At 36.0% G+C, this 27,309-nt stretch overlaps 1 protein-coding gene across 2 annotated transcripts in view; it reads left to right on the top strand.

Moving 5' to 3' along the window:
• The window catches only part of ROCK2 (Rho associated coiled-coil containing protein kinase 2), a 188,118-nt gene that overhangs the window by 117,237 nt on the left and 43,572 nt on the right, over nucleotides 1-27,309 (top strand). For both annotated transcript variants that reach the window (XM_017853951.1, XM_017853961.1), the window contains exons 5-16: nucleotides 4,190-4,450; nucleotides 13,552-13,696; nucleotides 16,498-16,636; nucleotides 18,871-18,962; nucleotides 19,671-19,830; nucleotides 22,875-22,935; nucleotides 23,435-23,446; nucleotides 24,737-24,816; nucleotides 25,632-25,680; nucleotides 26,179-26,314; nucleotides 26,409-26,500; nucleotides 26,738-26,984. In XM_017853951.1, coding sequence (XP_017709440.1) covers nucleotides 4,190-4,450; nucleotides 13,552-13,696; nucleotides 16,498-16,636; nucleotides 18,871-18,962; nucleotides 19,671-19,830; nucleotides 22,875-22,935; nucleotides 23,435-23,446; nucleotides 24,737-24,816; nucleotides 25,632-25,680; nucleotides 26,179-26,314; nucleotides 26,409-26,500; nucleotides 26,738-26,984 — 1,474 coding nt within the window. The remainder of the gene's footprint in view (nucleotides 1-4,189; nucleotides 4,451-13,551; nucleotides 13,697-16,497; nucleotides 16,637-18,870; nucleotides 18,963-19,670; nucleotides 19,831-22,874; nucleotides 22,936-23,434; nucleotides 23,447-24,736; nucleotides 24,817-25,631; nucleotides 25,681-26,178; nucleotides 26,315-26,408; nucleotides 26,501-26,737; nucleotides 26,985-27,309) is intronic.

Here is a 27,309-nt window from a genome sequence, read left to right as displayed (position 1 = left end):
GGGGGGGATTAGAGATTGAGTTTAATCATTCAGCCAGTGATTTGATTAATCATGTCTGTGTAATGGGGCCCTCATAAAAACTCTGGATACTGACACTCAGTGGAGCTTCCTGACTGGTGAACACATTGATGTTCTGGTGCCAGGAGAGTGATACATTTTTATTCCACACAGAAAGGGTGCAGAAGCTCCATAATCTCTTCCAGACTTTGTCTTGTGTGTATCCTTTATAATAAAACTGTAATCATAAATATAGTATTATGCTGAGTTCTATGAGTCATCGTAGTAAATTGTTAAGCCTAAGGAGGTTGTGGGAACCCCTGAATTTGCAGCCAGTAAGTCCAAAATGTAGGGAACCTGGGGATCCCCAAAGTGCAGCTGATTTCTGAAGTGAGGGAAATTCTTTGGAAGACTGAGCTCTTCACTTGTGGGATCTCATGCCAAGACTTGATGGTTAATGTCAGAATTGCATTGCAGAACACCCAGTTGGGGTGGAAATGGTGTAGAGATGTACTCCATGTTGTTTGTTCATTTACCGGTTAATGAACATTTGAATTGCTTGCACTTTTTGGCCATTGTGAATAGTGAATAATGCAGATATGAATATTTGCTCTTAGTCTTTGGTGGATATATTTAATTTCTTTTAGGTAGATGCATAGGCGTGCAATCCTTGATTGTTTGCTATGTTTATGTTTAACTTTGTAAGAAATTATCAAACTGGCTTCCAAAGTGCTTGTGCCATTTTGCATTCTCATCAACTCTTAACTATTTTCTGTCTTTTTTAGTATAACTATTCTGATGGGTGTTAAGTGGCATGTCATTGTGGTTTTAGTGTGCATTTCCCTAAGGACCAGTGCTATATATGTCACTTGTAAATATTTCCTCCCAACCTGTGGTTCATATTCTCATTTTATTAATAGTATCTTTCAAGCCAGAAAGTTTTTATTTTGATGAAATACTATGTATCAACTTTTTATTTTGTCAGTTGCATTTTTTGGTGTTATATCTAAGAAACCTTTGCCTAATCTGGGTTCATGAAGATATTCTCCTGTGTTTTTTAAAGATTTTTGTAGTTTTAACTCTTAAATTTAGGCCTATAATTCATTTTGAGTTAATTTTTCACTATGGCGTAAAGTAAGGATCTAAAATATTTATCTTTTGACTGTAGCTATCTAGTTGTTCAAACTTTTTTTTTTTAAATTATTTTTTCCCTCATTAAATTGCCCTGGCACTTCTGTCAAAAAAATTTATTGATCATAAATACAAGGATTTATTTCTGGATTCTCAGTTCTGTATAATTGTGTTCAATTGATCTATATATCTTTTCATATGCCAGTACTCATATCTCACTTTGTTGCACAGACTGGATTACAGTGGTACAATTGTAACTCACTGTAAACATCAAAATCCTGGGCTCAAGCGATCCTCCCACCTCAGCCTACCAAGTAGCTGGGACTACAGGTGTACCACCATTCCTGGCTAATTTTTAAAATTTGTGTAGAGACATAGTCTTACTTTGATGCCCAGGCTGGTCTTGAATTCCTGGCCTCAAGTCATCCTCCCTCTTAGGCCTCCTCAAGTGTTGGGATTACCGGCATGAGCCACTGTGCCTGGCTAGTATTGTCTTGATTATCGTAATTTTGTAGTAAGTTTTGAAATTGGGAAATGTAAGTCCTCCTGCTTTGTTCTGGTTCCAGATTGTTTTGGCTTTTCTGAGTCCTTTGCATTTCCAATAAATTTTAGGACCTGCTTGTTGGTTTTTGAAAAAGACCCACTGGGATTGAGGTGGAGATTGCATTGAATATAGTGATCAATTTGGGGAGAGTTGCCATTTTGATAATACTGATTCTTCCAATCCATGTACATGAGGTGGTCACTTCATTTATTTTCATATTTCCTTTAATCATTTAAACACATTATACACCGACACACACACACACACACACACACACACACTTTCTTAATTTGGTAACCAGCCTTCTCATGCTTTCCTATTTCTTCCTTCTCTTCATCCTGATGCCTTCCATTTTAAAATTATGTCTCACAGAATCCTCTTACTTGGATTTATTCTCCCCCCTCCCCCAATCAGAGTCTCACTCTGTCGCCCAGGCTGGAGTGCGGTGGCACAATCTTGGCTCACTGCAACCTCTGCCTCCCGGGTTCCAGCAGTTCTCACACCTCAGCCTCTCGATTAGCTGGGATGACAGCTTGCACCACATGCCTGGCTCATTTTTGTAATTTTAGTAGAGATGGGGGTTTTGCCATGTTGGCCAGGCTGATCTCGAACTCCTGACCTCAGGTGATCTGCCTGCCTTGGCCTCCCAAAGTGCTGGGATTATGGACATGAGCCACTGCTGTGCCCAGCTGTTATTCATTTTGTCAAACTATATTCTTGAATAGTTTTTTTGAAAATGGTCTGTCAATTATAAAATTTCATTTTGTCATCTCCTTTGTTTTCTTGTCTGCCATATTCTAGAATCAAAATTATTTTCCCTCAAAACTCTGAAGATATAGCTATGTTGCCTTTTATATTCAGTATGTTGGCTGAGAGGTTTGTTGCCAATATGATTTTATGTTTTTGTATATATGGCATTTTTGGGAAACAGGACTTTTCTCTTGAATTTTGAAAATTTAGCCCTAGCTGTATAAAGTCTCAGTTTCATTTAGAGGTTTTCTTGATCTTAGATTTTTAACTTTACTCATTTCTAGAAATTTTTGTTTACTATTCCTTTGTTGTTCTAGTCTGTATACTCTCTAGAACTGCTTTTAGGTAGATGTTGGTGCCTTTCTGATATTGCTCTGTATTTCATCTCTTACTCCTTCATTGTGTTTGGAGACCATTCATTTTCTCAATTTTCTAACTGTAATCTGTTCATCTATCATCAGTCATATAGTGAATTCTTAGACTTCAGGGTTTTTTTGGTCCTCATATCAGCCTAATGTTTAATTGATGTGACATCTGTTACCCTTTTGAGGGTATTGATTTTACTTATTTTTTGTTTTCTTTTGAGATGGAGTTTTGTTCTTGTTGCCCAGGTTGGAGTGCAATGGTGTAATCTCGGCTCACTGCAGCCTCCGCCTCCCGGGTTCAAGCAATTCTCCAGCCTCAGCCTCCCAAGTTGCTGGGATTACAGGCGCCTGCCACCACACCCGGCTAATTTTTTTAGTTTTTAGTAGAGACGGGGTTTCACCATGTTGGCCAGGCTGGTCTCGAACTCCTGACCTCAGGTGATCCATTTGCCCCGGCCTCTCAAAGTGCTGGGATTCCAGATGTGAGCTACTGCGCCTGGTCGATTTTACATTTTTAAAGCTGTCTTCAGTTTGTCCTATTAAACATTTCCTTGAGTAGTATTTTTGTTTCTCAAATTGCTGTTTCTCTATTTCATGATGTTGGTTTTTCTCAGATATTGATTCTTAGTTTTATCTTTTCCCTGTTTGTATGTGGACGACTTGTGTTTGCATTGCTTGTTTCTGGGAGAGGTGTGACATACTGTTTGGTAGAATGTGTACAGATAGGTTTTCTTCAGGCATTGTGGTTTCTCTATCTTTTTGGGGGCGGGTAGCAACCTGGACTGGTATCTTCTTTCTCTGGTCCCAATGCTACTGCTGTAGTCTCAGTACACTGAATGTCTCTTGTTTATCATGAACAAGGTGATGGGGAAGGGGAGAGAAGAGTTACGCGTCTTCCAAATATGGCTACCAGTGACTCATTCTTTCCATTGATATGGGGCTTATTCCCTCTTCTTGTGTCCATTGAATCTAGTATCTCTAGATTTTTTTAAATTGCTCCCATCTCCTCAGCTCTTTTCTGTGTGAGTTATGTGCAGTAGTTTGTTCAGAAAGCTGTTTTCTTTAAACTGTAGTGAATTCTTCTGTCATTCTTTCAGCCTTTAATGTTCCTTGTTCCTATTTGTTTCTTTTTAAAAATGTTTCTATTTAAATAGTTTCTCTTGTATTGTGTTCTCCATGAGGGGAAATATTCATTTATGCTTGCATAAGGTACCCATATAAAATTTTGTCTGATACTGTTTTCCATTACATATGCCCAAGTCTAAAATAAAAGATCTCATAAATTTTAGTTTTGGTTGTAAAATAGCTTGCCTTTTCAATAGTAATAATAGTTTTTTAAATTTTGTTCTGATTATGGTTTTGGTTTGGGTTTTAAAATTTTCCTTTTCCTTTTGTTTTCCAGCTTTTTTATGCCTTTCAAGATGATAGGTATCTGTACATGGTAATGGAGTACATGCCTGGTGGAGACCTTGTAAACCTTATGAGTAATTATGATGTGCCTGAAAAATGGGCCAAATTTTACACTGCTGAAGTTGTTCTTGCTCTGGATGCAATACACTCCATGGGTTTAATACACAGAGATGTGAAGCCTGACAACATGCTCTTGGATAAACATGGACATCTAAAATTAGCAGATTTTGGCACGTGTATGAAGATGGATGAAGTAAGTAAGCAAATTGTTAAAAACGATAGTGTTTTGAGGGACAGAAATAAATGAAATACTTTAAATCAGGTCTTCATAGTTTTGAACAAAGGTAAATTTAGTTTTCATAACTGTAGAGCAACCCAAACAAGATATAACCAACTTAAAACATTTCCTTAACCACCTTAAAACATTTCCTTTAGTAATCATTTATGTAGCTGAAGAGTACTTATCAAGAGAAATAAAAATTTAGCTAACTTAGTTGTCTTCCTCATAGACTGTTGACAAGCATTTGCTACCAATCAAAACTGGTTCAGGTGTATAATCTAGGTGAAGAAGGCCACAAAATCTAAATTAAGGTATTTTCGCCACCATTGTTATTTCTGCATTTTTTTTCTTTGAAAGAGGAGGTAAAAGTAAGTAAAGAAATTTATGTTAGCACTTCCTACTCACTCCCTCTGCATCAACCATGCAGAATAAATGTGGGAACATCATCTGTTGTGATGCTTTGCCTATTGATCAATTCATATTATGATCAGTAGGTTCAGTGGCATTAACCTTGTAGCTAATTATGATATTGATTTATTTTGATTGTAAAATGTATATATCTTGCCCTTTTCTCTGTAAGTGTGCAGTAAGTAATTCTTGATGGAGAGGGATCGAATTCTGTTTCCTTTGTATTACCCTGTTGGACCTAGGAGTGGACTTATAAATCTTAATATATGTTGACAACAAACTGTATTTCATCTTTTGTATGTTTTTTATAACTTTCCAGTATGCTTATAAAGCTATCTTATTTCTTGATAGTTACCTAGTCAAATTTTTATTTTGAGTTAAGGTAATTTTCTCTCTACCTCTTAACTTATTCTTGCCACCTGTATGACATTCACTTTTATTGATCATTCTAGCTTCATCAGCATTCCAACTTCTAAGCTCATCTCAGATTTTACCTTGGCTTTAAGGTTCCTTCTGATAATCCTGACCTGACTGATCATTCTTTAATGTCATAATGTCCATGATTTACTCACATAGACAGAATTTGTGCTATACTTTATGGGCCATTTTTTTTTTTTTATCTATCTTAATCTACCCAGCTAGACCTTAACATCCCTATATGTTTTTGGTCTTCTTGATAGAGTCTGTTATTATGTTCTGCAACCCTTAATCAGTGTTTAATAGGTGGAGTTTTTTTTATTGTGCCCAAAGCTCCCTCTTGTGGTATTTGGTATAATATAGTGTGAAATGATTAACAGAGCAAATTATCTTTAATGAAAACGAAGTATGAAATAATTTCCTAATAGAATGCTAAACGTATGTCTGCTATACATAATATAACATGTTTTTGTGCTGTACTTCCATGAATGTATTTCTATTTTCATTAAACCAAAAACTTTTGGGGCTGGGGTACAGAGAAATAAATCATATCACATGTTTTTAGGGAGGATAAGGGTAGTTAAGGAGAGAAAGGTGTAGAGAAGGGGAATATGGGGAACAGGATAGAATATGGTACCTACAGAATAGTTGTATAAGCATGTAAGCAAATACTTAAATTGTCTCTTTATAAGGCAGAATAAAACATGGCCTAATTTTGTTTACTATTTTTACTTTTATTTATTGTTATTACTTTTAATAAATTTAAAAAATATAGACTACTTCAAGAATTTGCATGTTATGCTTATGCAGGGGCCATCTTGTCTGTATCGTTCTAATTTTAGTATGTGTGCTGCCGAAGTGAGCACTGTTTACTGTTTTTAAACTTAGGTACAGACAGTTGTTTATACTCCTTTGTTCATAGTTTATTGTCATGAGTAGTCAACACAAAGGCCTCATCTTGCTTTTATTTTATATTTTCCTCCATTCAGTTTCTGTCTCATTCTATCTTTCCTCTCCCTAATAGATAGCTAGTATATGTTTACCATATGTTTTTGCAGATTATTAGTGTAGTGTCCATGTATGTTCTTAGCTGGTGTAAATGGTATCTTGATATAGATGTCTTTTTGTTTACTGTTATTACTCAGCATTGTTCTTATATCTCTCCCTGATAAATGTCAGTTAGTTCATTGCTTCTTTCTCCTGCTTAGTATTCCGTAGTATCTGTCAATCAGTTTACCTTATTATTCCTTGGATGTTTGGTTTCTAGGTCACCTCCAAATCCCTGCTAACAACAATACTGTCTTGAACATCTTTATATATGTCCCATGTATATGCTGACAAGGGATTCTGTAAGTGTAAACATAGAAGTGAAACTGCTATATCAGAGGGTACATAAAAAAAGAATTGCCCAGTCTCCAGAATGGCTGTGAATGTTTGTAACTTCTTACTAGTAGTGCATGAGAGATCTTGTCTCCCCATATCCTTGCTAACGCTTATTGTTCAGTTCTCTAAGGGTTGCCAGTTCCATTGATACATAGTAGTATCTTTAAACAATTACGTTCATCTTATTGAACTAAGCCAAGAAAAAAATGAGATTTGTAAAAATTACATTAATCTTTTTTGTTGTTGTTGTAGACAGGGTCTCCTCTATTGCCCAGGCTGGAGTGTAGTGGTGTAATCATAGCTCACTGTAGCCTGAAACCTCTGGGCTCAAGTGATCCTCCTGCCTCAGCCTCCCAAAGTGCTGGGATTAAAGATGTGAGGCACTGTGCCTGACCTGTTATGTTAATCTTGTAACTAATGACGGCAAACTTCTCTTCATATATTTGTCAGTCATTTCTGTTTTGTGAATTACCTGTTGATATCTTTTTTTTTGTTTTTTTGTTTTTTTTTTTTTGAGACGGGATCTCGCTCTGTCGCCCAGGTTGGAGTGCAGTGGCCGGATCTCAGCTCACTACAAGCTCTGCCTCCCGGGTTCATGCCATTCTCCTGCCTCAGCCTCCCGAGTAGCTGGGATTACAGGCACCTGCCACCTTGCCCAGCTAGTTTTTTTTTTTTTTTTTTTTTGTATTTTAGTAGAGACGGGGTTTCACCGTGTTAGCCAGGATGGTCTCGATCTCCTGACCTCGTGATCCACCCGTCTCGGCCTCCCAAAGTGCTGGGATTACAGGCTTGAGCCACCACACCTGGCCTATATCTTTTAACTCTTTTAAATTGGTTTCTTGTTCATGTACAGGGATTCCTTATATAATCTAGATAGTGATTCCATAGATATTGCTGATGTCATCTTCCATTGTATTACCCATCTATGCCTTCCTTTGTTTGAATAGAACTCCTTCATTCTGATGTAGTCAAAGATGTTTTTTAACAAATACTGAACTTTAAAAGTGTTGTTTTACCCCAGACCTCCATTCCTCAAGCAATACTAAGGATAATTATACAATGTTTAAGAACAGAAGAGTTTTTTATTAAAAACTATAGTACGTTGAATTTATAATTTTCTATTAGTTTTTAACATGAATAGAGTTATTGCAAGTTTAAGGTTCAACACTTCATGTGCCTTTGTTCGATTATTGTTACTGTACCAAAGCCATGAGAAATGTCCATACTTTTGGCCAGCTGCGGTGGCTCACACCTGTAATCCTAGCACTTTGGGAGGCCAAGGTAGGCAGATTGCTTGAGGCCGGGAGTTCGAGACCAGCCTGGCAAACAAGATGAACCCCCGTTTCTACTAAAAATAGAAAAATTAGCCAGGCGTGATGGTGCATGCCTGTAATCCCAGCTCCTTAGGTGGCTGAGGCATGAGAATTGCTTGAACCCAGGGGGCGGAGGTTGCAGTGAGCCGAGATCACGCCAGGCCACTGCCCTCCAGGCTGGGCAACAGAGCAAGACCCTGTCTCAAAAAAAAAAAAAAAGAAAGAAAGAAAGAAAGAAATGTCCATAGTTTTATTCTCATCCACTTACAGAAAGGAGTGTGACTTAGTTTTATACAGCTTACACACCAAAAATGATTTTTACATTTTAAAAGTTTGTTTAAAAAAAGAAGAAAAATATGTGACAGAGACCCTGTGTGGCCCACAAAGCCAAAATATTTACAGTCTGGCCCTTTACAGGAAAAATTAGCCTACCCTTTATCTATAATGTAGACATATATGCTCAAATTATCTTTCAGCCATCCTGACTTCCTATAAAATGTTATGCCATGGATAAAAACAAAAATAAAATACAACTATAAACTTACAAGGACTAAAATAATTTGTCACTATCAGAATTAAGAGTAATAGTATCTCATTAAATTATATCATTGATAAATTGTATATTACACAGCTTTCTGGATGCAGTTGCCATCATCCTTATTCTCTCAGAAAAAAAAACTTACCTAAATGTGAATGAGAGTCACATTATAAGATATTTATATGTAGATGTGTCTCAGTAATAGTTGAGAGCTGCTGCTATGTTGGATGTACTCTTTGCCTGTCATGTATTTTATAGCAACATTTACCATCTTTTAAGACTACATTATATGTTAGTATTTTAAATTACTTGAAGAGGCCGGGCACAATGGCTCATGCCTGTAATCCCAGCACTTTGGGAGGCTGAGGTGGGTGGATCACCTGGGGTCAGGAGTTTGAGACCAGCCTCACTAACATGGCAAAACCCTGTCTCTACTAAAAACACAAAAATTAGCCGAGCGTGATGGCGCGGGCCTGTAGTCCCAGCTACTCAGGAGACTGAGGCGGGAGTATTGCTTGAACCCAGGAGGCGGAGGTTGCAGTCAGCCGAGATCGTGCCACTGCACTCCAGCCTGGGCGACAAAGCGAGACTCCATCTCAAATAAATAAATAAATAAAAATTACTTGAAGTTAGGATATGATTTTTATCCATTAATATTCTAGCATATACCATTTGACTAAATAGAGGCTATATTTTTTTTAAAACTGGTAGCTTTTTTTTTAAGTAATTTTTTTTTAAAAAAGGTATGCATTTTCAAAAGGTTTCTCAGATTATTTTAAATATCAGATTAAATATGTATTTGCTAAATGTATTTGATGTATTATGGACAAAAAATCAAATTCAGAGAATTTACTGAAAACACTGAATTTACTGAAAAGAGAAGAATTTCCCACAACAGAAGCTTTCAGTGATTCTGTTAATTAAAATTCCATTTACAATTTTTTTCCCACCTTTATAGGAAGCATTTCAGTTGTTTTAGACCAACTCCAAGATTTCCGATTAACCAGTTTTGTGTTTTCAGTAAGTTATCTCGATTTATGATTTTTTTGACCATGATAACATATCACATATGTTTAGAAAATACACATTTAATCTGATACATTTAAAATAAAATGATTTGAGAAGGCTTTTGAAAATGCATACTCGATTATCCGGCTCTCCAGCTTAATACCCTTCAGTAGATTTCTGTCATCTACTGAGTTAAGTTCGAACTCCTTAGCTTGTCACATGAAATTTCTTCTGATATGATCTCCTGCCTGCTTTTGTACCTTATTCTCTATCATTTGACAGTACTTTATGGCTTAGAAGTCTTGAGTTACATGTAGTTCTTTCTGTACTATGATATATCATGGTTCTTGGCCTACATATATGCTGTCTAAAAATCTGCCTGGAAAATTGTTATTCATATTTTGAAACTCAGTCCAAAGTTTGCCATCTTGTGAAAGTTCCTTAGGTTGGCCTCTTTGTCCTTTCCACATGTCCCCCTTTTGGAGCATTTTCTTATTTTTTGACTCTATACAATGTTTAAGACTTGTCTTATATTTTCTCCGTCTCACCTCTGGAATCACTTTCTTCAAGAAGCTCTGATTCTTTTTATTAAAAAATGGTATTTATGGCCGGGCGCGGTGGCTCAAGCCTGTAGTCCCAGCACTTTGGGAGGCCGAGACGGGTGGATCGCGAGGTCAGGAGATTGAGACCATCCTGGCTAACACAGTGAAACCCCGTCTCTACTAAAAAATACAAAAAACTAGCCGGGCGCGGTGTCGAGGGCCTGTAGTCCCAGCTACTCGGGAGGCTGAGGCAGGAGAATGGCGTAAACCCAGGAGGCGGAGCTTGCAGTGAGCTGAGATCCGGCCACTGCACTCCAGCCTGGGCGACAGAGCGAGACTCCGTCTCAAAAAAAAAAAAAAAATGGTATTTATAAATCAACAATTGGGTGCTAGATGTGCTCATTGCTTCTGGACTTTTAGGCCCTGCCAGGTGACAGTTAGGGGGTATATATTGTATATACTAAATGTACTAAACCATAAACCACATGTACACACGTTTATATCTAATTTTGTGTATGTCTGTATATATAGCATATTAAAAGTTAGGAGCTCATACTGCTAACTCTGATTCAAGTCCAGCACCACTAGGTTTATTCTAGTCTCCTTCCTTTCTTTTTTGTAATTTCTCTCGTGAACAGTAAAACTCTTGGCTCTCATTATCTGCAATATGTTTACTTACCAGTTCAACCCTAGTACACACATAAAATTATTTCAGAATTGCCAGTCCTTACCCCTGTGACAAAAAGATTTGCTAACCAAAATATATTATTTTTGTATACTTCTCATTTTAATTAGTCTTACAATATCCTGTTAGGATGTTATTTTCCAGAGTTAGTTAGTTTAGTTTGTTTCTTTCTGCCTTCTCTAACGTGGTTAGGTTATTTATTTATAAAACAGGTTCATTTCTTATTTTTTTGTATTCCATTTAGAGTTCCCCCCACATCCTCATTGGTTTTAATGTTTATTTTATTATTATTTTTGGACACATGAAGTTTCCTCTGGTTTTAGAAGATAGAGCTATACAAAATGTATGCTCAGAGAAGAGTCACTTGCTCCATATTCCCATACCCTGTTCCCATTACTCCCTTTTTTCCATCCTTTGACCACCTACCCACTGTTGGTAAACCAATCTCTTTAGTTTTTTACTTATCCTTCTCACAGTTCATTTAAACAGGGTTAGAGACTTGTTATAAGTGTAGATTTCATATTCGTATAATTTGAGAGCTTCCACATAACACACTTTTAAAATATTTTTAAATATCATTTTCAAATGTTTGTTTTAAAAACTTCAAGCCGGGCGCGGTGGCTCAAGCCTGTAATCCCAGCACTTTGGGAGGCCGAGACGGGCGGATCACGAGGTCAGGAGATCGAGACCATCCTGGCTAACACGATGAAACCCCGTCTCTACTAAAAAAATACAAAAAACCAGCCGGGCGAAGTGGCGGTCGCCTGTAGTCCCAGCTACTCGGGAGGGTGAGGCGGGAGAATGGCGTAAACCCGGGAGGCAGAGCTTGCAGTGAGCTGAGATCCGGCCACTGCACTCCAGCCTGGGCGACAGAGCGAGACTCCGTCTCCAAAAAAAAAAAAAAAAAAAAAAAAAAACTTCAGTATGCTAGCCAAAAATCATGATTAGAACATTAATTTTCCAAAAGCAGAGTGTTATTAACATAGTTTAGTATGTGAATATAGTTTACTATTAGTAATTACTATTACTATATAGAATATAATAGTTTATAACCAAAAAAAATATTTAGTCCTACCCAAGTATTTATTCTGCAAGTGGTTATTTACACTGATGGGCAGCTTTTATCCTTCCAATATTCATTGTGTGGAACTTTACGTTTAGTTGATTTGAATTTCACTGCATTTCTTAAACATGTTTATACCAGGTGGTTCCTGTTTCTTTATGCTCTTTTTTTCTATCTAACCTGTCATACCACCCTGTCTCCTTTAAACCCTAACTTATCCATCCTTTACAGCCTAACTTTATGCCAATTCTTTCTTATCTTGCCCTTTCTTCTCCTTCCTCTGAACTTTTGATGCTAAGTAATTTTTCCTTTGGTTGCATGTGTGTGTTTGTGTTTGTGTGTGTGTGTCTCCAGTGAGTTGGTTTTAGTAGCTAAGTCTCATATAATCTTTTAAAAACCTGATTTCTGTGGATGTATGTGAAATCAGGAAATTTTGTTTAACCTAATAAGCCTCTGTTAATTTTTTCCCCCAACAGAAGTCTAGACTATAGGACAGTCCATGATAAAAATTAATTGTATACCCTGTCTTTTGAAGTCAGGCACTGTCTTGTTCATCATTTGTCCTTCGTAGTAATCCACACACAGTGTTACTCCCATGGTTTGCTCAATTATTTCCATAAAATTTATTTTTAAATTTCTATTCAAACTAAAATAGCTTTTATTCTTTATTTTCTATATATGTGGGAAAATAAAGCCATTTAGTTAGTTCTGTCAATTTGAGAATGAATGAAAAGATTTTTTTCTATAACATGTTTTATATAAAGTTACATGAATTAGGTTTACAAAATGTGTTCAACCTCCTTTTCTCAAGGTAGCCATAATACTCAGTATTAGGTAGTTTGTATAGCTTCCTTATGAGGAATGTGGGCAACACACTCTTTACTGGGCAGGTCAAGGAAATAAAGGGCACTTAATCTCTCAAATCGTTGCAAGTTGGACAGAGCTCTAGAGGTAAAGAAACACCATTTAGCACTATACTTCTCTAGTCATTTAATTTTGCAGCATGCAGACACACCCACCCCTATAATGGTTATTGTACTTTTCAAAAAGACATCAGGGAGGGATTATTTTATTACCTATTGAAACTAAACACAGATAAGTGGTTTTTAAAAATCATCTTGCCAAATATATTGATACCACAGCTGCATATTTCTAAATATATAGCCTGGAAGTATAGTTTTAACACTTCTAAGGTCTTCTAATTTAAACATTTGATCTATTTCTTTGTTTTTTTTCTTGGTAATGTAAGAGCCAATTCTTTATTCAGCCTCCAAACTGGGGCCCTTTGTTATCTTAATTGTTTCAGTTTATTCTGGAAATATGAAAACTTCCTTTCTCTAATGATTCTTTTTTCTAGGTCAGCGTCCTTAAGACCACATTTTGTACTAACTTTACAACTACTTTATAGTGTAAAAAATAAGAAAAAGAAAAGTTGTTGATTTGCCTGGAATCTCCATTTTACCACCCTTTTCTTCTTTTGTTGAGGAAGCCTCCTGTATTTTAGAGTTCACAGTTTATTCCTATCTCCCATAATTGAGGCATTTTAATGCATTTTCCAGTGTATTTATTCTCTGTATCCCAAAGTCATGTCAGTAGAGAAGTTCTGTTGGTAGCAATATGTAATCACTGTATATCTAGTAATAAATGGATTCATTGCATTTATAAGTGTGTGTTTTTACACTGATCTGCTTTTTCTTTATCTCTCCTGTTTATGCAGACAGGCATGGTACATTGTGATACAGCAGTTGGAACACCTGATTATATATCACCTGAGGTTCTGAAATCACAAGGGGGTGATGGTTACTATGGGCGAGAATGTGATTGGTGGTCTGTAGGTGTTTTCCTTTTTGAGATGCTAGTGGGTAAGTAAATATTTTAACTTTTTTCAAAACACTTGTTACAATACTTTATTTCAGTCAAGAATTTGAGAATATAAGGAAATTAATTGCCTTTGTTGTAGGGAAGAATTGGATTTCTGGAAACTTTGAATTAGTAGTATCTGATAGGGCAGACTGTTAACTGGAAAATTAATACCAAGCCTGATACTGGCATGATGATTGAATGGAATAAGTAGAATGTAAAAAGAATTAAAAATATATCACCAGGAAATATTTCTTCACTAGACATTTTTGAATTAAGAAAATATTAGAACAAGAAGCAAGTTTACAACTTCAGTGGGCCTTCATTCTCAGATTTTCCTTCTTTTTCTTTTTTTTCTTTTTTTCTGAGGCAGGGTCTCGCTCTGTTGCCCAGGCTGGAGTGCAGTGGCATGAACACAGCTCACTACAAGCTTGACCTCCTAGGCTCAAGTGGTCATCCCATTTTGCCTCCTGAGTAGCTAGGATTACAGGCACATGCCACTAAACCCACTGATTTTTTTCATTGTTTGTAGAGAGTGGTCTCATCATGTTGCCCAGGCTAGTTTCAAACTCCTGACCTCAAGTGTTCCTCCCACCTCAACCTCCCAAAGTGCTGAGATTTTAGGCATGAACCACCACACCTAGCCCTCTAAGATTTTCTTGATCAATCATATTTGTTATAGTGTTTCAATATAAGACTTAATATTTGTCCCAATAATAGTAAAGTAAAAATCTCTTTAGTTTATGTGATTACATAATTGATTTCGTAAACAACTGTATTCCTTCCATTTACTACTTGCATATATATTTTGTTTGTAATTCTCGTGAAATAAATTATAAATATAGTGTTTACCATTTGATTATCAAGATAAATGTATTTTAACATTGCAGTTTTAGAAAACTCAGAGACAAATTTAGTTATTTCTTCTTTTTTATGACCAAATCAAAATTTGAAAGGCTGAAGTATTTCAAAACTTTCTTTACATCATAGATTTCATTCCTAAGGTTTCCCATTTCTAAGTACTCGGGTCATAAAAATATTAATACCTTTGGGCTAAGGAAGCCAGTGATGTGGGATGGGGATGAGGATTGAAAATGTAGTTAAATCCACTTTCCAAGGCAAGTATATCAAGGCTAATAACATAATATGGAATTAATTAGAGTTAAAATATACTTTTTAGAATTAGAGAATATGTTTTCTAAAAGGTGAGCCTAAAAGAAATGGTAGTATAAAGCCTGTATGATAAAAGACTATGGTTATTACTAAAAAATCAGAAATTTTTGATAAATTACAAGTTTAAATAATTACTGTTGAACTTTTTTGTGGCATAAATTGCTTTCTCTTGATGACTGTCTTGTGTATGTAGCATTGATCTTGTCATGCTTTTTTCGTGTCATAGTATGACCTACTTTATTTTGGGCCTTTCAAAGTGAGTCTCTTTGTACACATTCTATGGTCCCATGTAGCTGCCTATTCTCCCACCTCTGGCCTAGGTTGTGTCTTGTAATCTTTTGAAAATAGAATATATTCTCTTTTTGGCCTAGACACGCTTTCCTAGGGATTTACAAAATAAGGTACTTTAGAGTAAGTAATTTGGCTTATTTGAGGAAGAGGCCATTTAAATTCTCACTACTGCCAGGCTGAGTGGTGCTAGCTGAGCTCTTCAGGAGCCTGAGGCAGGAGGATTACTTGAGCCCAGGAGTTCAAGGCCAGCCTGGGCAACATATGAGATACTGTGTCTAAAAAAGTAATAATAAAAGAGTAAAATTAAAATAAATACAAAATTTTAATATAAAGTTTAAAATAAAGTAAAAGTTAAAAAATAAATTAAAAATAAAAAATAAAATCTTGAATTCAAAGCTCCCCTCTACCTTTCTTTGAACACAAACAAAAAATAACTACCTGAAGACATTTTTTGAAGTTTTGGATTGGCGGATTTGGGAAAGTCAGGTTTTCATTAAAGTTCCTTGTAGTGTAGGTGTACTCGCAGAGCCTGTAACACTTGTGGCTTTAGCTCAGTACTGGCCAAAATGGTGCCTTCAACATTTTCTGTCTTTATACTTGCTTCAGTGCATCTATCACAGTCATTAGTAAGAACACTGCATGGGGATACCATTTCTGCCCTCTTTCAACTCTAGCTACATGTCATTTTAAGCTGGTCACAGTCTGTCTCTTTGGGCCTGACTTCCTCTTATGTAAAATAATAGAGCTGGTTTAACTCTTGGAGCAACCCTGTCTGGCCTATCATGATGTAAATGATTTAAATCTGTGCTGTCCAGTGTGGTAACCATTGGTTACATCATGACTTAAAATGTGGCTAGTATAACTAGGGATTGTGTTTTTCATTTTATGTAATTCATTTTAACTTTAAATTGCCACCTGTAGCTAGTGGCAACTGTGGTGTATAACGTAGCTCTACAGAGTGATTTCAAAATGCTGATCCAGCCCAAGCATTAAAGGACTCTGACTGATCTGACCCCACACAGAAAATCTTTCTCTTGCACTATTCAGTAAAACATTTCCTTTCTTACGTTAAAAAAAAATCTCAACACATTCTGGAGTTATTATTGATTTTATTTCGCTTTTAAGGGATGAGGGGTCATTGGTGGTGGTACAATTTAAATACATTCTTTGTTTTAGAATATAACAATATGTCTGTTGTTTTGACTGGGACTCTGTGCCCAGAGAATATTTGTTCTTTACTGCATGTGACAAATTTAAACTTAACATACTTAAATATTAGGTGAAAAGTGTTTCCTTTGCATTCTCTGTTACACTCAGTATCTTCTTTCTTGAAATTTAGGGGATACTCCATTTTATGCGGATTCACTTGTAGGAACATATAGCAAAATTATGGATCATAAGAATTCACTGTGTTTCCCTGAAGATGCAGAAATTTCCAAACATGCGAAAAATCTCATCTGTGCTTTCTTAACAGATAGGTAATGTACATTGAATTTGTTTGTAGAGAAGCCCTTTTATGTTAAATTTGTAGAAATAAAAGCATACCTAGCTTATTAACATATGAAATGAATCTGCCTCTCATTACCCAAGTAGCATCTAATTCTGGGTTAGCCTTTTCCTTCTACTAAGCCTGTTGTTGGGCTACCTCGTTGTTATGTGTGTACAGCCCAGTTGTAATCAAACTCTAACCTTAACCCTCATGTCTAAAAAGGAAAAAATAGAACTTGGTAAAACAATGGATTTGAAAGAAAACTTTTGTATTGTTCACATTTTATCCTCCAAGCTGGTTAATCCATGTTACTCTTATATAACTTTTGAGAGTATTTCATGTAGATAAATACTCAGCAGGTTATAATCTTAAAAACTATTTGTGTTAGACTTGGGAGTGCTTCCTTCCCTTTTTAATTGCATTGAATAATGAGCCAAGACTATCCTGGAAATTCTGCTACTTTTAAAAACAAAATAGATGAAAACAAAGGTGCTGAAAACCCTGCCCCCGCAAAAAAGAGATGCCCCAAAAAGAGAAGCTAGAAAACTCTTTGATTTGTCTTCCTTGTTCACTCCATTCCATTTTTTTCTAATGTCCCATTTTATATTTGTGATGGGAGTCATCCCATCAAAGGACCAACATATACAAGAGGATGGTCACACCCTTGTTCAAACTTACACATCAGCTTTGTGATCTTGGGGAAATTATTTTTACTTTTTTGGGAAATAATTTTACTCATCCATAAAATGTTCAAACTTACACATCAGCTTTGTGATCTTGGGGAAATTATTTTTACTTTTTTGGGAAATAATTTTACTCATCCATAAAACAGTGGGCTCAAATTACATAATTAAGGGCATTTCTAGCTCTAATATGCTAAGATTCCTTGGCACATCTTGTTGTTTATTAATTTGTTACAAGCATTACTGCAGTGACTATCCTCACACATTCATCTCTGTATACTTTTTATAGGATAAAATCTTAAAGGTGGAATTCTGGGATACACATTTTAAAATTAAGTGATGTTACAAAATTGATCCCCAGATGAGTTACATCAATATGTATTTCCATTAACAAAATTGTTTTCCTTTCGTCAAACTGAACATTATAAAATGTTTTTTCTTTTTTTCATCAAAGAGGATAATTATTTTTATTTGTCAATCATTTGTAGAATAAAACTTTAATACCTGTTAATTACATGGTTGACGAGCAGTCGGTCGGTGCTCATAAACTCAAAGTAAAATGGAAATGACGATTTATATATTAAGACCTGGAGATGAGGAGATGTTATCTTTGAAAAGAAGGAGAGATGCCTCTTTCTAGAGGATAGGGTGGAAGAAGAACACAGCCTGCATGTTTGATGTGGGCACTGAGCAGGATTGGTAGGAATGGTCATAATTTGTGCTGGATGATAAATTGTACAACAGGGTACACCTGTTTTATGTTAATGAAAGGAGTGTTGTGAAATATTTAAATTAGTAGTTATGGGGCAGGGGTGTGCAATCTAAGAAATGGTTATAGGTGGAAAACTGATATTTTGAAAATAAGTTAATGCCATAAATATGGCTAGGAGCACTTCCCCTTAAGGTCTACAGTTTTCCTATTTGTGATAAACATAGCTCCAGGGCCTTGTATAACACAGATGCTATTTCCATACACTCTTCATTGAAGACTCAGAAGTTCAAAGAATGAAATTCTTTGTAACACTTTTCATATATGCAGAATGATAACTTTAATATACATGTAGAGATGTAATTTACCAGAATAAATGTGGATAGCTTCAAACATAATATATGAATTCTTTTTAGGAAAGGGAGAGATTTTGAAAATAATATTTCTATTAGAGAAGTTTTGAATAACTCTTCTCTGCCAGAAGTTAGACCTATGTCTCTTTATATCCTGAAGTTATTGTCATTCAGTCGTGGCACATGCAGGTGAATTTTTTTACTTGATAGTCTTACGTACTTTTGTTTGATGCAAACTATAGACAGAAACATTTTACTTTTCACGACATTTATTATGCATTACAGTTTTTTAAATCTATCTAAAGAGATCTCATACTGTAACATGGGATTGCTTATTTTTGAGAAACATTTAAGCTGAAGCTTTTAATACAAACATCTCAAATTTACTTGAGATCTTTATTTTGGTTAAACTATTGATGTAGAGTTAATCTTTTATTTTACAATTTTAAATAATACAATCTTTAACTGCATTATTTAGGGAGGTACGACTTGGGAGAAATGGGGTAGAAGAAATCAGACAACATCCTTTCTTTAAGAATGATCAGTGGCATTGGGATAACATAAGAGAAAGTAAGTCAATAAACCTAAATATTTTCATTCCATCACATTCTGAAACTCATAATTTGATTCCTTTTTTGAAATAACAAGCATGTTTGATAACACTTAATGCTAACTCATTTTTAAATTGAGAAATTTCATTTCAAATTTGTTCGGTGGCAGTATTTATAACACTATTCCTCAATATATTTGCAAACTGTTAGCAAACACTTTTACACATTTCTTAATTTGCTAAGTTAAGCTTTGTAGATCTCAATAAATTTTCAGAATCAAGGGAATATAATCCTTTAATTTAAATGTGTTTGATTTGACAAATCAACAATTATTTATGGAGACCATACTCTGTTAAATATTGTGGTAAGCGTAGTATCTTATTTTTACTATGTATATATGACATTGATTCATTTTAAGGGTAAGAAATATTTCTGTTTTGAGAATGTAGAAAATTGAGATCTCTAAATTCTGTGCAAATTATTGCTGCTTGTAATTTTTAACAACTAGAATAATATGTTGCTTTCCTTGTTTAATGGATTAATTTGTATTTAAAACTGATCTAATATAGTATTAAATTACAAAATTTTAATTCTGTGAATCGACAAAATGGAAAATGCACTGCTACAAATTTATATGGTGTTATTAAATAATAAATAATATAATAAAATAGGATGGTTTATATATTTTGATTGTGAGTGAAATAATTTATTTATTTTCTTTTAATAGCGGCAGCTCCTGTAGTACCTGAACTCAGCAGTGACATAGACAGCAGCAATTTCGATGACATTGAAGATGACAAAGGAGATGTAGAAACCTTCCCAATTCCTAAAGCTTTTGTTGGAAATCAGCTGCCTTTCATAGGATTTACCTACTATAGAGAAAATTTGTATGTAGTTTATTTATTAATATTTACTGTTTTTAGAATCTCGCTATGATGTCTTATTTTGAGACTGAATTACAGAAGATAAAGTGCTAATTTGTTTTTTTCCAAAAGAACTATCATCAGAAGAATTCTTAATTTTATTTTATTATTTCTGAATGTTATATGTTATTCATTTATAAGTTATTGCAAGACACCATTTTACATTCTTTTGGAGATATAGAGTAAAAGCAGATGCCTATTTTTGAAGAAGCTTGTCATCTCATGAAGGATATAAGAGAATTATATAGTCATAAAGAAGGGTAAAATGTGACAGTTGCCTTAAGAAAGATGCTAAGAGAATCTGGGATGGTTCAGAAGAAAAATAGAAATCATCTCTTTTGGGTGGGAGTAGGGAGAAGTCAGGTCAGATCTCTGGGAAGAGGCAGCATTTTAGCCAAGTCTAACAAGAAGAAGTTTTGAGTGGCTGAAATATGGGGAGATTAGGGGACAGTTGTGAGGTGTTGAATAGTGGAAGCAAATGTTGGGAATGTGAGCATACATTGGAAGCAGAGCACTCAAACTGAGTCCGGTAGCACTCAAACATAAAGCAGGTGCTACTATATCATGACTGTTTAGAGGACTCGATGAGACTACGTGGTTTTCTTGCCTGTAATCTCTGCATCTAGCAGAGAGTCTGACACAAGATCATTCAATAAATACTTCTTAACTGGAGTGAGTATTGGATGTAAGATTAGAAAATATGTTGAGGCCCGGTGTGGTGATTCACACATGTAATCCTAGCACTTTGGGAGGCTGAGGTGGGAGGATAGTTGAGCCCAGGAGTTCTAGACCAGCCTAGGCAACAAAGTGGAACCCTGTCTTTACAAAAATAAAAAGAAAGAAACTTGGGTACAGTGGCTCATGCCTGTAATCCCAGCACTTTGGAGGCTGAGGCAGGCAGATCACATGAGGTCAGGAGTTTGAGACCGGCCTGACCAACATGGAGAAACCCTGTCTCCACTAAAAAATACAAAATTAGGTGGGCATGGTGGCACATGCCTGTAATCTCAGCTACTCTGGAGGTTGAGGCAGGAGAATCGCTTGAACCCAGGAGGTAGAGGTTGTGGTTGAGCCGAGATTGTGCCATTGCACGCCAGCCTCGGCAACAAGAGCGAAACTCCATCTCAACAAAAAAAAGAAAAGAGAAAGCCAGACATGGTGGTTTGTGCCTATAATCCCAGATACTTGGAGGCTGAGATGAGAGGATCACTTGAGCCCAGGAGTTCAAGGTTGGAATGAGCTGTTCCATCCTGGGCGACAGAGTGAGACCATGTCTTTTTTTAAAAAATAAAAATGAAAAAAAGGCCGGGCGCCGTGGCTCAAGCCTGTAATCCCAGCACTTTGGGAGGCCGAGGCAGGCGGATCACGAGGTCAGGAACTCGAGACCATCCTGGCTAACATGGTGAAACCCCGTCTCTACTAAAAATACAAAAAAATTAGCCGGGCATGGTGGTGCATGCCTGTAGTCCCAGCTACTTGGGAGGCTGAGGCAGGAGAATGGCGGGAGCCTGGGAGGTGGAGCTTGCAGTGAGCTGAGATTGCGCCATTGCACTCCAGCCTGGGTGACAGAGCGAGACTCCGTCTCAAAAAAAAAAAAAAAGAAAAGAAAAGTGAGTTTTGGGGAAGAATAATCAGCAGATGATTGTTGTGTGCTCTGCTAAGGGGCTTTTGACCGCCTGGCGTTGGGAAGCCACTGAATATTTGAGAAACGTATTTTTGACAAACTTGTAGTATATCCGTGTGTGTAGTATGTAATGATCAGAATAACCAACCATTGCAATTTGCCCAGGACTGAGGGTTTTCCTAGGATGTGGCATGGGACTTTCATGCCAAAACCAGGAAAAATCCAGGCAAACTAGGATGAGTTGGTCACCCTAAAAACTATTGTCATGCTGACCAAAATGAGGGTATCAGTGCCAGGAAAAACACAAGCATGGTGTAGGCAGTAGGGAAGAACCCAGTTGAGAGAAATTGATAGTAAAATAGAAGTGATGATTTATATATTTAAGACCTGGAGATAAAGACATGTTATCCTTAAAAAGGAGAGAGGTCGTTTTCTAGAAGATGGTGTAGAAGAATTAAATAGTTATAGAAACTGTAACTATTACAGGCGTCTCATGCCTGTAATCCCAGCAGTTTGGGAGGCTGAGGTGAGCGGATCACTTGAGGCCAGGAGTTCAAGACCAGCCTGGGCAACATAGCAAGACTCTTTCTCCACAAAAAATTTAAAAATTAGCCAGGTGTAGTGGCATGCGCCTGTCCTCCTAGCTACTTGGGATGCTGAGGCAGGAGGATTACTTGAGCCTAGGAGTTCGAGGCTGCAGGGGGCTGTGATTGTACCACTGTACTCCAGCCTGGGTGACAGATTGAAACAAGAAAGAAAAGTGAGATAATAGGATGAAGAGGTGGGAAGTATAGTTTCATTTAGTGAGTCTGGTGCAAACAAAGTTAAAGACTAGTCATCCCGTAAGAGGGAAAGGCAAGAACAGTTTAGCGTTTGATTGAGTGAGTGAGTGAGTGAGATGGAGTCTCACTTCGTCGCCCAGGCTGGAGTGCAGTGGTGTGATCTTGGCTTACTGCAGCCTCCACCTCCCGGGTTCCAGCGATTATCATGCCTCAGCCTCCCGAGTAGCTGGTAATACAGCTATCTGCCACCACGCCCAGCTAATTTTTGTTTTTTTTTTTTTTTTTTTTTAAGTAGAGATAAGGTTTCACCATATTTGCCACACTGGTCTCGAACTCCTGACCTCAGGTGATCTGCCTGTCTTGACCTCCCAAAGTGCTGGGATTACAGGTGTGAGCCATAACGCCTGGCCCTAGTATTTTAAACTATTGGAGATGATACAGATGTCTTGAGGGAAAAATATGGCTTCATTTATAAGTAATGTGTTGAAGTGAAAAGAGAGAAATCTGTGTTTGATATTTAAGTCTGAGAATAACTTGAATAAAATAGCACATGGATTAAGATGAAATGTGAAAGAATTTATTTTCTCCCCCCTTCCATGTAGATTATTAAGTGACTCTCCATCTTGTAGAGAAAATGATTCAATACAATCAAGGAAAAATGAAGTATGTATAAATTTTTACTGCTGTAGTTATTTTAGTTGCATGTTTAAATATTTTAGTAATACCCATGTTTTTAAAAAGCTAGTTTGATGCTTCTTTTGAAATCATGAGATGGCATTCCTTGTGTAATACAGTTTAACACAGCATTGCAATGATTGATTTATGTGAATAGTTTCATTATTCAGGACATGATGGCTAGTACAAAGATGACTTTTACATGGCTTTAGGCTTAGTTGAGTGCCAAAAGTGATAGAATAAGTTTGTAAACGACTATAATAACATTTAGAAAATTGACTTCTATAATCTGTAAATGAATGCAAAGCTAAATCATACATGTATATACACATGCACATAAATGATGATGCTAAACATTTTTTCTTCAAACTTACGAAAACTAAAGCATTAGGTTGGATAATTTTGTTATGGTTTGTGTTTTAGGAATTTTACAGAATATAACCAGCATTTTAATATTCTAATGTGTTTTCTGTTTTGTTTTAAATAGGAAAGTCAAGAGGTATGTTGATGTTGTCAAATATATTGAAAACTGAGAAAACTCATCACTCTCGCAATGTTTAAATATAGTCATATCCTACCTAGCATTTTGGAGTACTACATTACCCAAGAGAGAAGCTCACAACCTTTTTTCTACCAAGTATCTCTTTTATTATTGTTCTGTGGCTCTGTTTAAAATATATATTATGTAATTTTGTTTTTGTTTATCAAGGGCATATAACTGGCAGCAAGAATTTCTGATTAGCATCTAATAACTGGTATGCTCACATTATTGTAATGCAGTAGTAACCAAAAGCAATTAAACTTGACTAGTTCGTTAGCCTGTATATTTTTATTAAGGGAAAATAGAGTTTTGCTTAAGATAGATGCAATGTTTAAAACCATAGAGAACCTGATCACTAGAAGGAATAATGGAAAGAACGTTGCCATGGGAGTCTAATAGAACTGCATTGATTTTTGGCACTGCCACTTATTAAGCTATGCTCTCTTGGCCTGGTTATTTACCTTTTTTGAATTTCATTTTCTTTATCAAGTAGATAAAATGCTACCATCTTTGTAGGATTGTTGTTAATATTAACAAGACAATATTTGTAAAGTACCTAATATTTTACCAAAGGCACCACAGGAGCTCAAAATGTTAAATCCTTTAAAAAGTAAATAATGTTCCAGAAATGGATTATTTAATAGTTTCGGGAATTTTAGCTTGTTTAAAGACTTACATGGCTAGGAAACACTACTGAGGAGATGGCTTATAATTAATTAGCTATCATTTATTCAAAAGTTATTGATTACTCTGCAGTGATATTACCAGCATTACATAGGAAGATATAAAAGAAGAGCTTATATTCTTACTTTCCACAGTAATGTATTTTTGAGCATATTCAGTTGAATACTCTGAATATTTGTTTTAGATGTGTTCATTTTTATCTGACTAGCACAAATAATGACAATATTTTCAAGCAAATAATTCATAGAAAAGCGGCAGAAGATATCAGAGGTGGTATTCTTTATAATGAATTTGAAACTTTCTGTCATAGAACAATTCTGCCAAAGTTAGAGCTTCTTATGCATGGTTACATAAGTGTGTTCATATATACATGTGTAAAGCAAGAGATGGGGGGAAATTTTTCCGTTTATCATATATAAGTCACATTAAGAAGATACAAATACTGTACCGTTATATAGGACATTATGTTTAGTGGAAAGACAAAATAAGCTTATCATTTTCTTTAAACCTCCCATCTTTAAATATGACCAAAATACGTAATTACAGTTTCTTGTTTTTTGACAGATTCAGAAAAAACTGTATACATTAGAAGAACATCTTAGCAGTGAGATACAAGCCAAAGAGGAACTGGAACAGAAGTGCAAGTATGTTTTGTAGATAATTAACTATTACTTTATAAAATTTAAGTTTAAACATTTACTGAAAAAAGGAGAGCGGCCAAGGTGGATGGATCATGAGGTCAGTTCAAGACCAGCCTGGCCAAGATGGTGAAATCCCGTCTCTACTAAAAATACAAAAATTAGCTGGGCATGGTGGCGGGCGCCTGTAATCCCAGCTACTTGGGAGGCCAAGGCAGAGAATTGCTTGAACCCGGGAGGCAGAGGTTGCAGTGAGCCGAGATCATGCCACTGCACTCCAGCCTGGGTGACAAAGCGAGACTCGATCTCAAAAAAAAAGAGAAGAAAGAAATGGAGAGCTACGGCCCGGCGCAGTGGCTGATGCCTGTAATCCCAACACTTTGGGAAGGCAAGGGAGCTACTTGGGAGGCTGAGGCAGGACAGTCGCTTGAACCTGAGAGGTGGAGGTTGCAGTAAGCTGAGATCGCACCACTGCACTCCAGCTGGAGCGACAGTGTGAGACTCCGTCTCAAAAAGAAAGAAAGAAATGGAGAGCTCTGGCCGGGCACAGTGGCTCACACCTGTAGTCCCAACACTTTGGGAGGCCAAGGGAGTTACTTGGGAGGCTGAGGCGGGACAGGCGCTTGAACCTGGGAGGCAGAGATTGTAGTGAGCCGAGATTGCGCCACTGCATTCTAGCCTGGGTGACAGAGCAAGACTTCGTCTCAAAAAAAAAAAAAAAAGGAGAGCTACACAGTAATTATATAATTACTTTTAAATTTATAGACTATGTTTTATTGTAAATTAGAAGTTATTTACTGTTTCATTTTGAAATTCTTTAGATCTGTTAATACTCGCCTAGAAAAAACAGCAAAGGAGCTAGAAGAGGAGGTAATGTTGCCCTACTTTTTTATTAACATTTTCGTTAGTAAAATCTTTGATGTCTGGACTTACCTAAGGAGCTCTGTTAGTACCATAGTAATACATACCTTGAAACCCACCTTGTAGTATTGATGGATAGAACTAAATTATGGGAAATCATGTTATAAATAGGGTTCATTCTGTTATGTTTTGCAAACTTGAGTTAATTTAGTATGTGTAGATATTTCAAGGGAAAAAAAGCTATTCATAACATTTTAGGCCAAAGTATTAAATAATAATAGTTCAGTAGCCATGGAAAGTTACATGAAGTTTGAATAGTAAACAAAATATTTATGGTCTTTATGATTTAAGAGTGGTATATGTTAGTTTACAATCATGGAAAGCATTATTACAGTTTTAACAAAAAAGTGATAGCCTTTTTGAGATCTTTTTTATCTGTTTGGAATAAGGAGTATTTTTTGTTTTGATTTTATTTTTATACATACTTTTTGATATGCATTATTTCAGATTACCTTAAGGAAAAGTGTGGAATCAGCATTAAGGCAGTTAGAAAGAGAAAAGGCGCTTCTTCAGCACAAAAATGCAGAATATCAGAGGAAAGCTGATCATGAAGCAGACAAGAAACGAAATTTGGAAAATGATGGTTTGTGTTGTAGAATATTAATTATCAAGAAAAAAAATTAAGTGTGTGTATGTGTGTTATGTTAAGCTTGCCACTGAAATGCTTTTTATCGTAGTTAACAGCTTAAAAGATCAACTTGAAGATTTGAAAAAAAGAAATCAAAACTCTCAAATATCCACTGAGAAAGTGAATCAACTCCAGAGACAAGTAGGTGGATCTCAATTTGTAGTAAAGATACTAGGTTTTATTTATAACCGTGCAGTAACATTAGTTTTAATTTAAGTGTTGCAAAAGGCCTTTACCTCTAATTTTAGAAATCATTTGGAAAATATTTTTAGGTTTTTGTTTATTTTAAATAGTTTCTAATAGGGGAATAGATTGACTTATTTTCATTGCATACATCTGTTTTTGTTTGTTGTTGTTTGGTTTTGAATGGAATAACAGCTGGATGAAACCAATGCTTTACTGCGAACAGAATCTGATACTGCAGCCCGGTTAAGGAAAACCCAGGCAGAAAGTTCAAAACAGATTCAGCAGCTAGAATCTAACAATAGAGATCTACAAGATAAAAACTGCCTGCTGGAGACTGCCAAGTTAAAACTTGAAAAGGAATTTATCAATCTTCAATCAGCACTAGAATCTGAAAGGAGGGATCGAACCCATGGATCAGAGATAATTAATGATTTACAAGGTATTGAAGTCGTGGTTGCACTTGAATTAATTCTGATGATTCTTATTATTAAATAACTTTAGATGATGGATAGTGTGTTGAAGTAGGACATTTCTCATATAAAAGTTAGAATATTAGAAATACATTGATACAAAATTTTATGAACAAAAGATTTAATTTCAAATAGTATGATTTTAAGTATTAAACTCCTCAGGTAGTAGATTGGATTCCATTTGAATTAACTATAAAGCACAATACCAACAAGTATAAAACTCCTGCTCACAAACAACAGCTCCAAAATAGAAGGTGGCTTGCAAACTTTCTATTCTTAATTGAATGTATATAC

The sequence above is a fragment of the Rhinopithecus bieti genome, unplaced genomic scaffold (genome assembly GCF_001698545.2).
Source record: "Rhinopithecus bieti isolate Rb0 unplaced genomic scaffold, ASM169854v2 scaffold_1530, whole genome shotgun sequence".
Taxonomy (NCBI): domain Eukaryota; kingdom Metazoa; phylum Chordata; class Mammalia; order Primates; family Cercopithecidae; genus Rhinopithecus; species Rhinopithecus bieti.
Note: the sequence above shows the minus strand (reverse complement) of the source record. Positions and strands in the feature narration are given on the sequence as shown.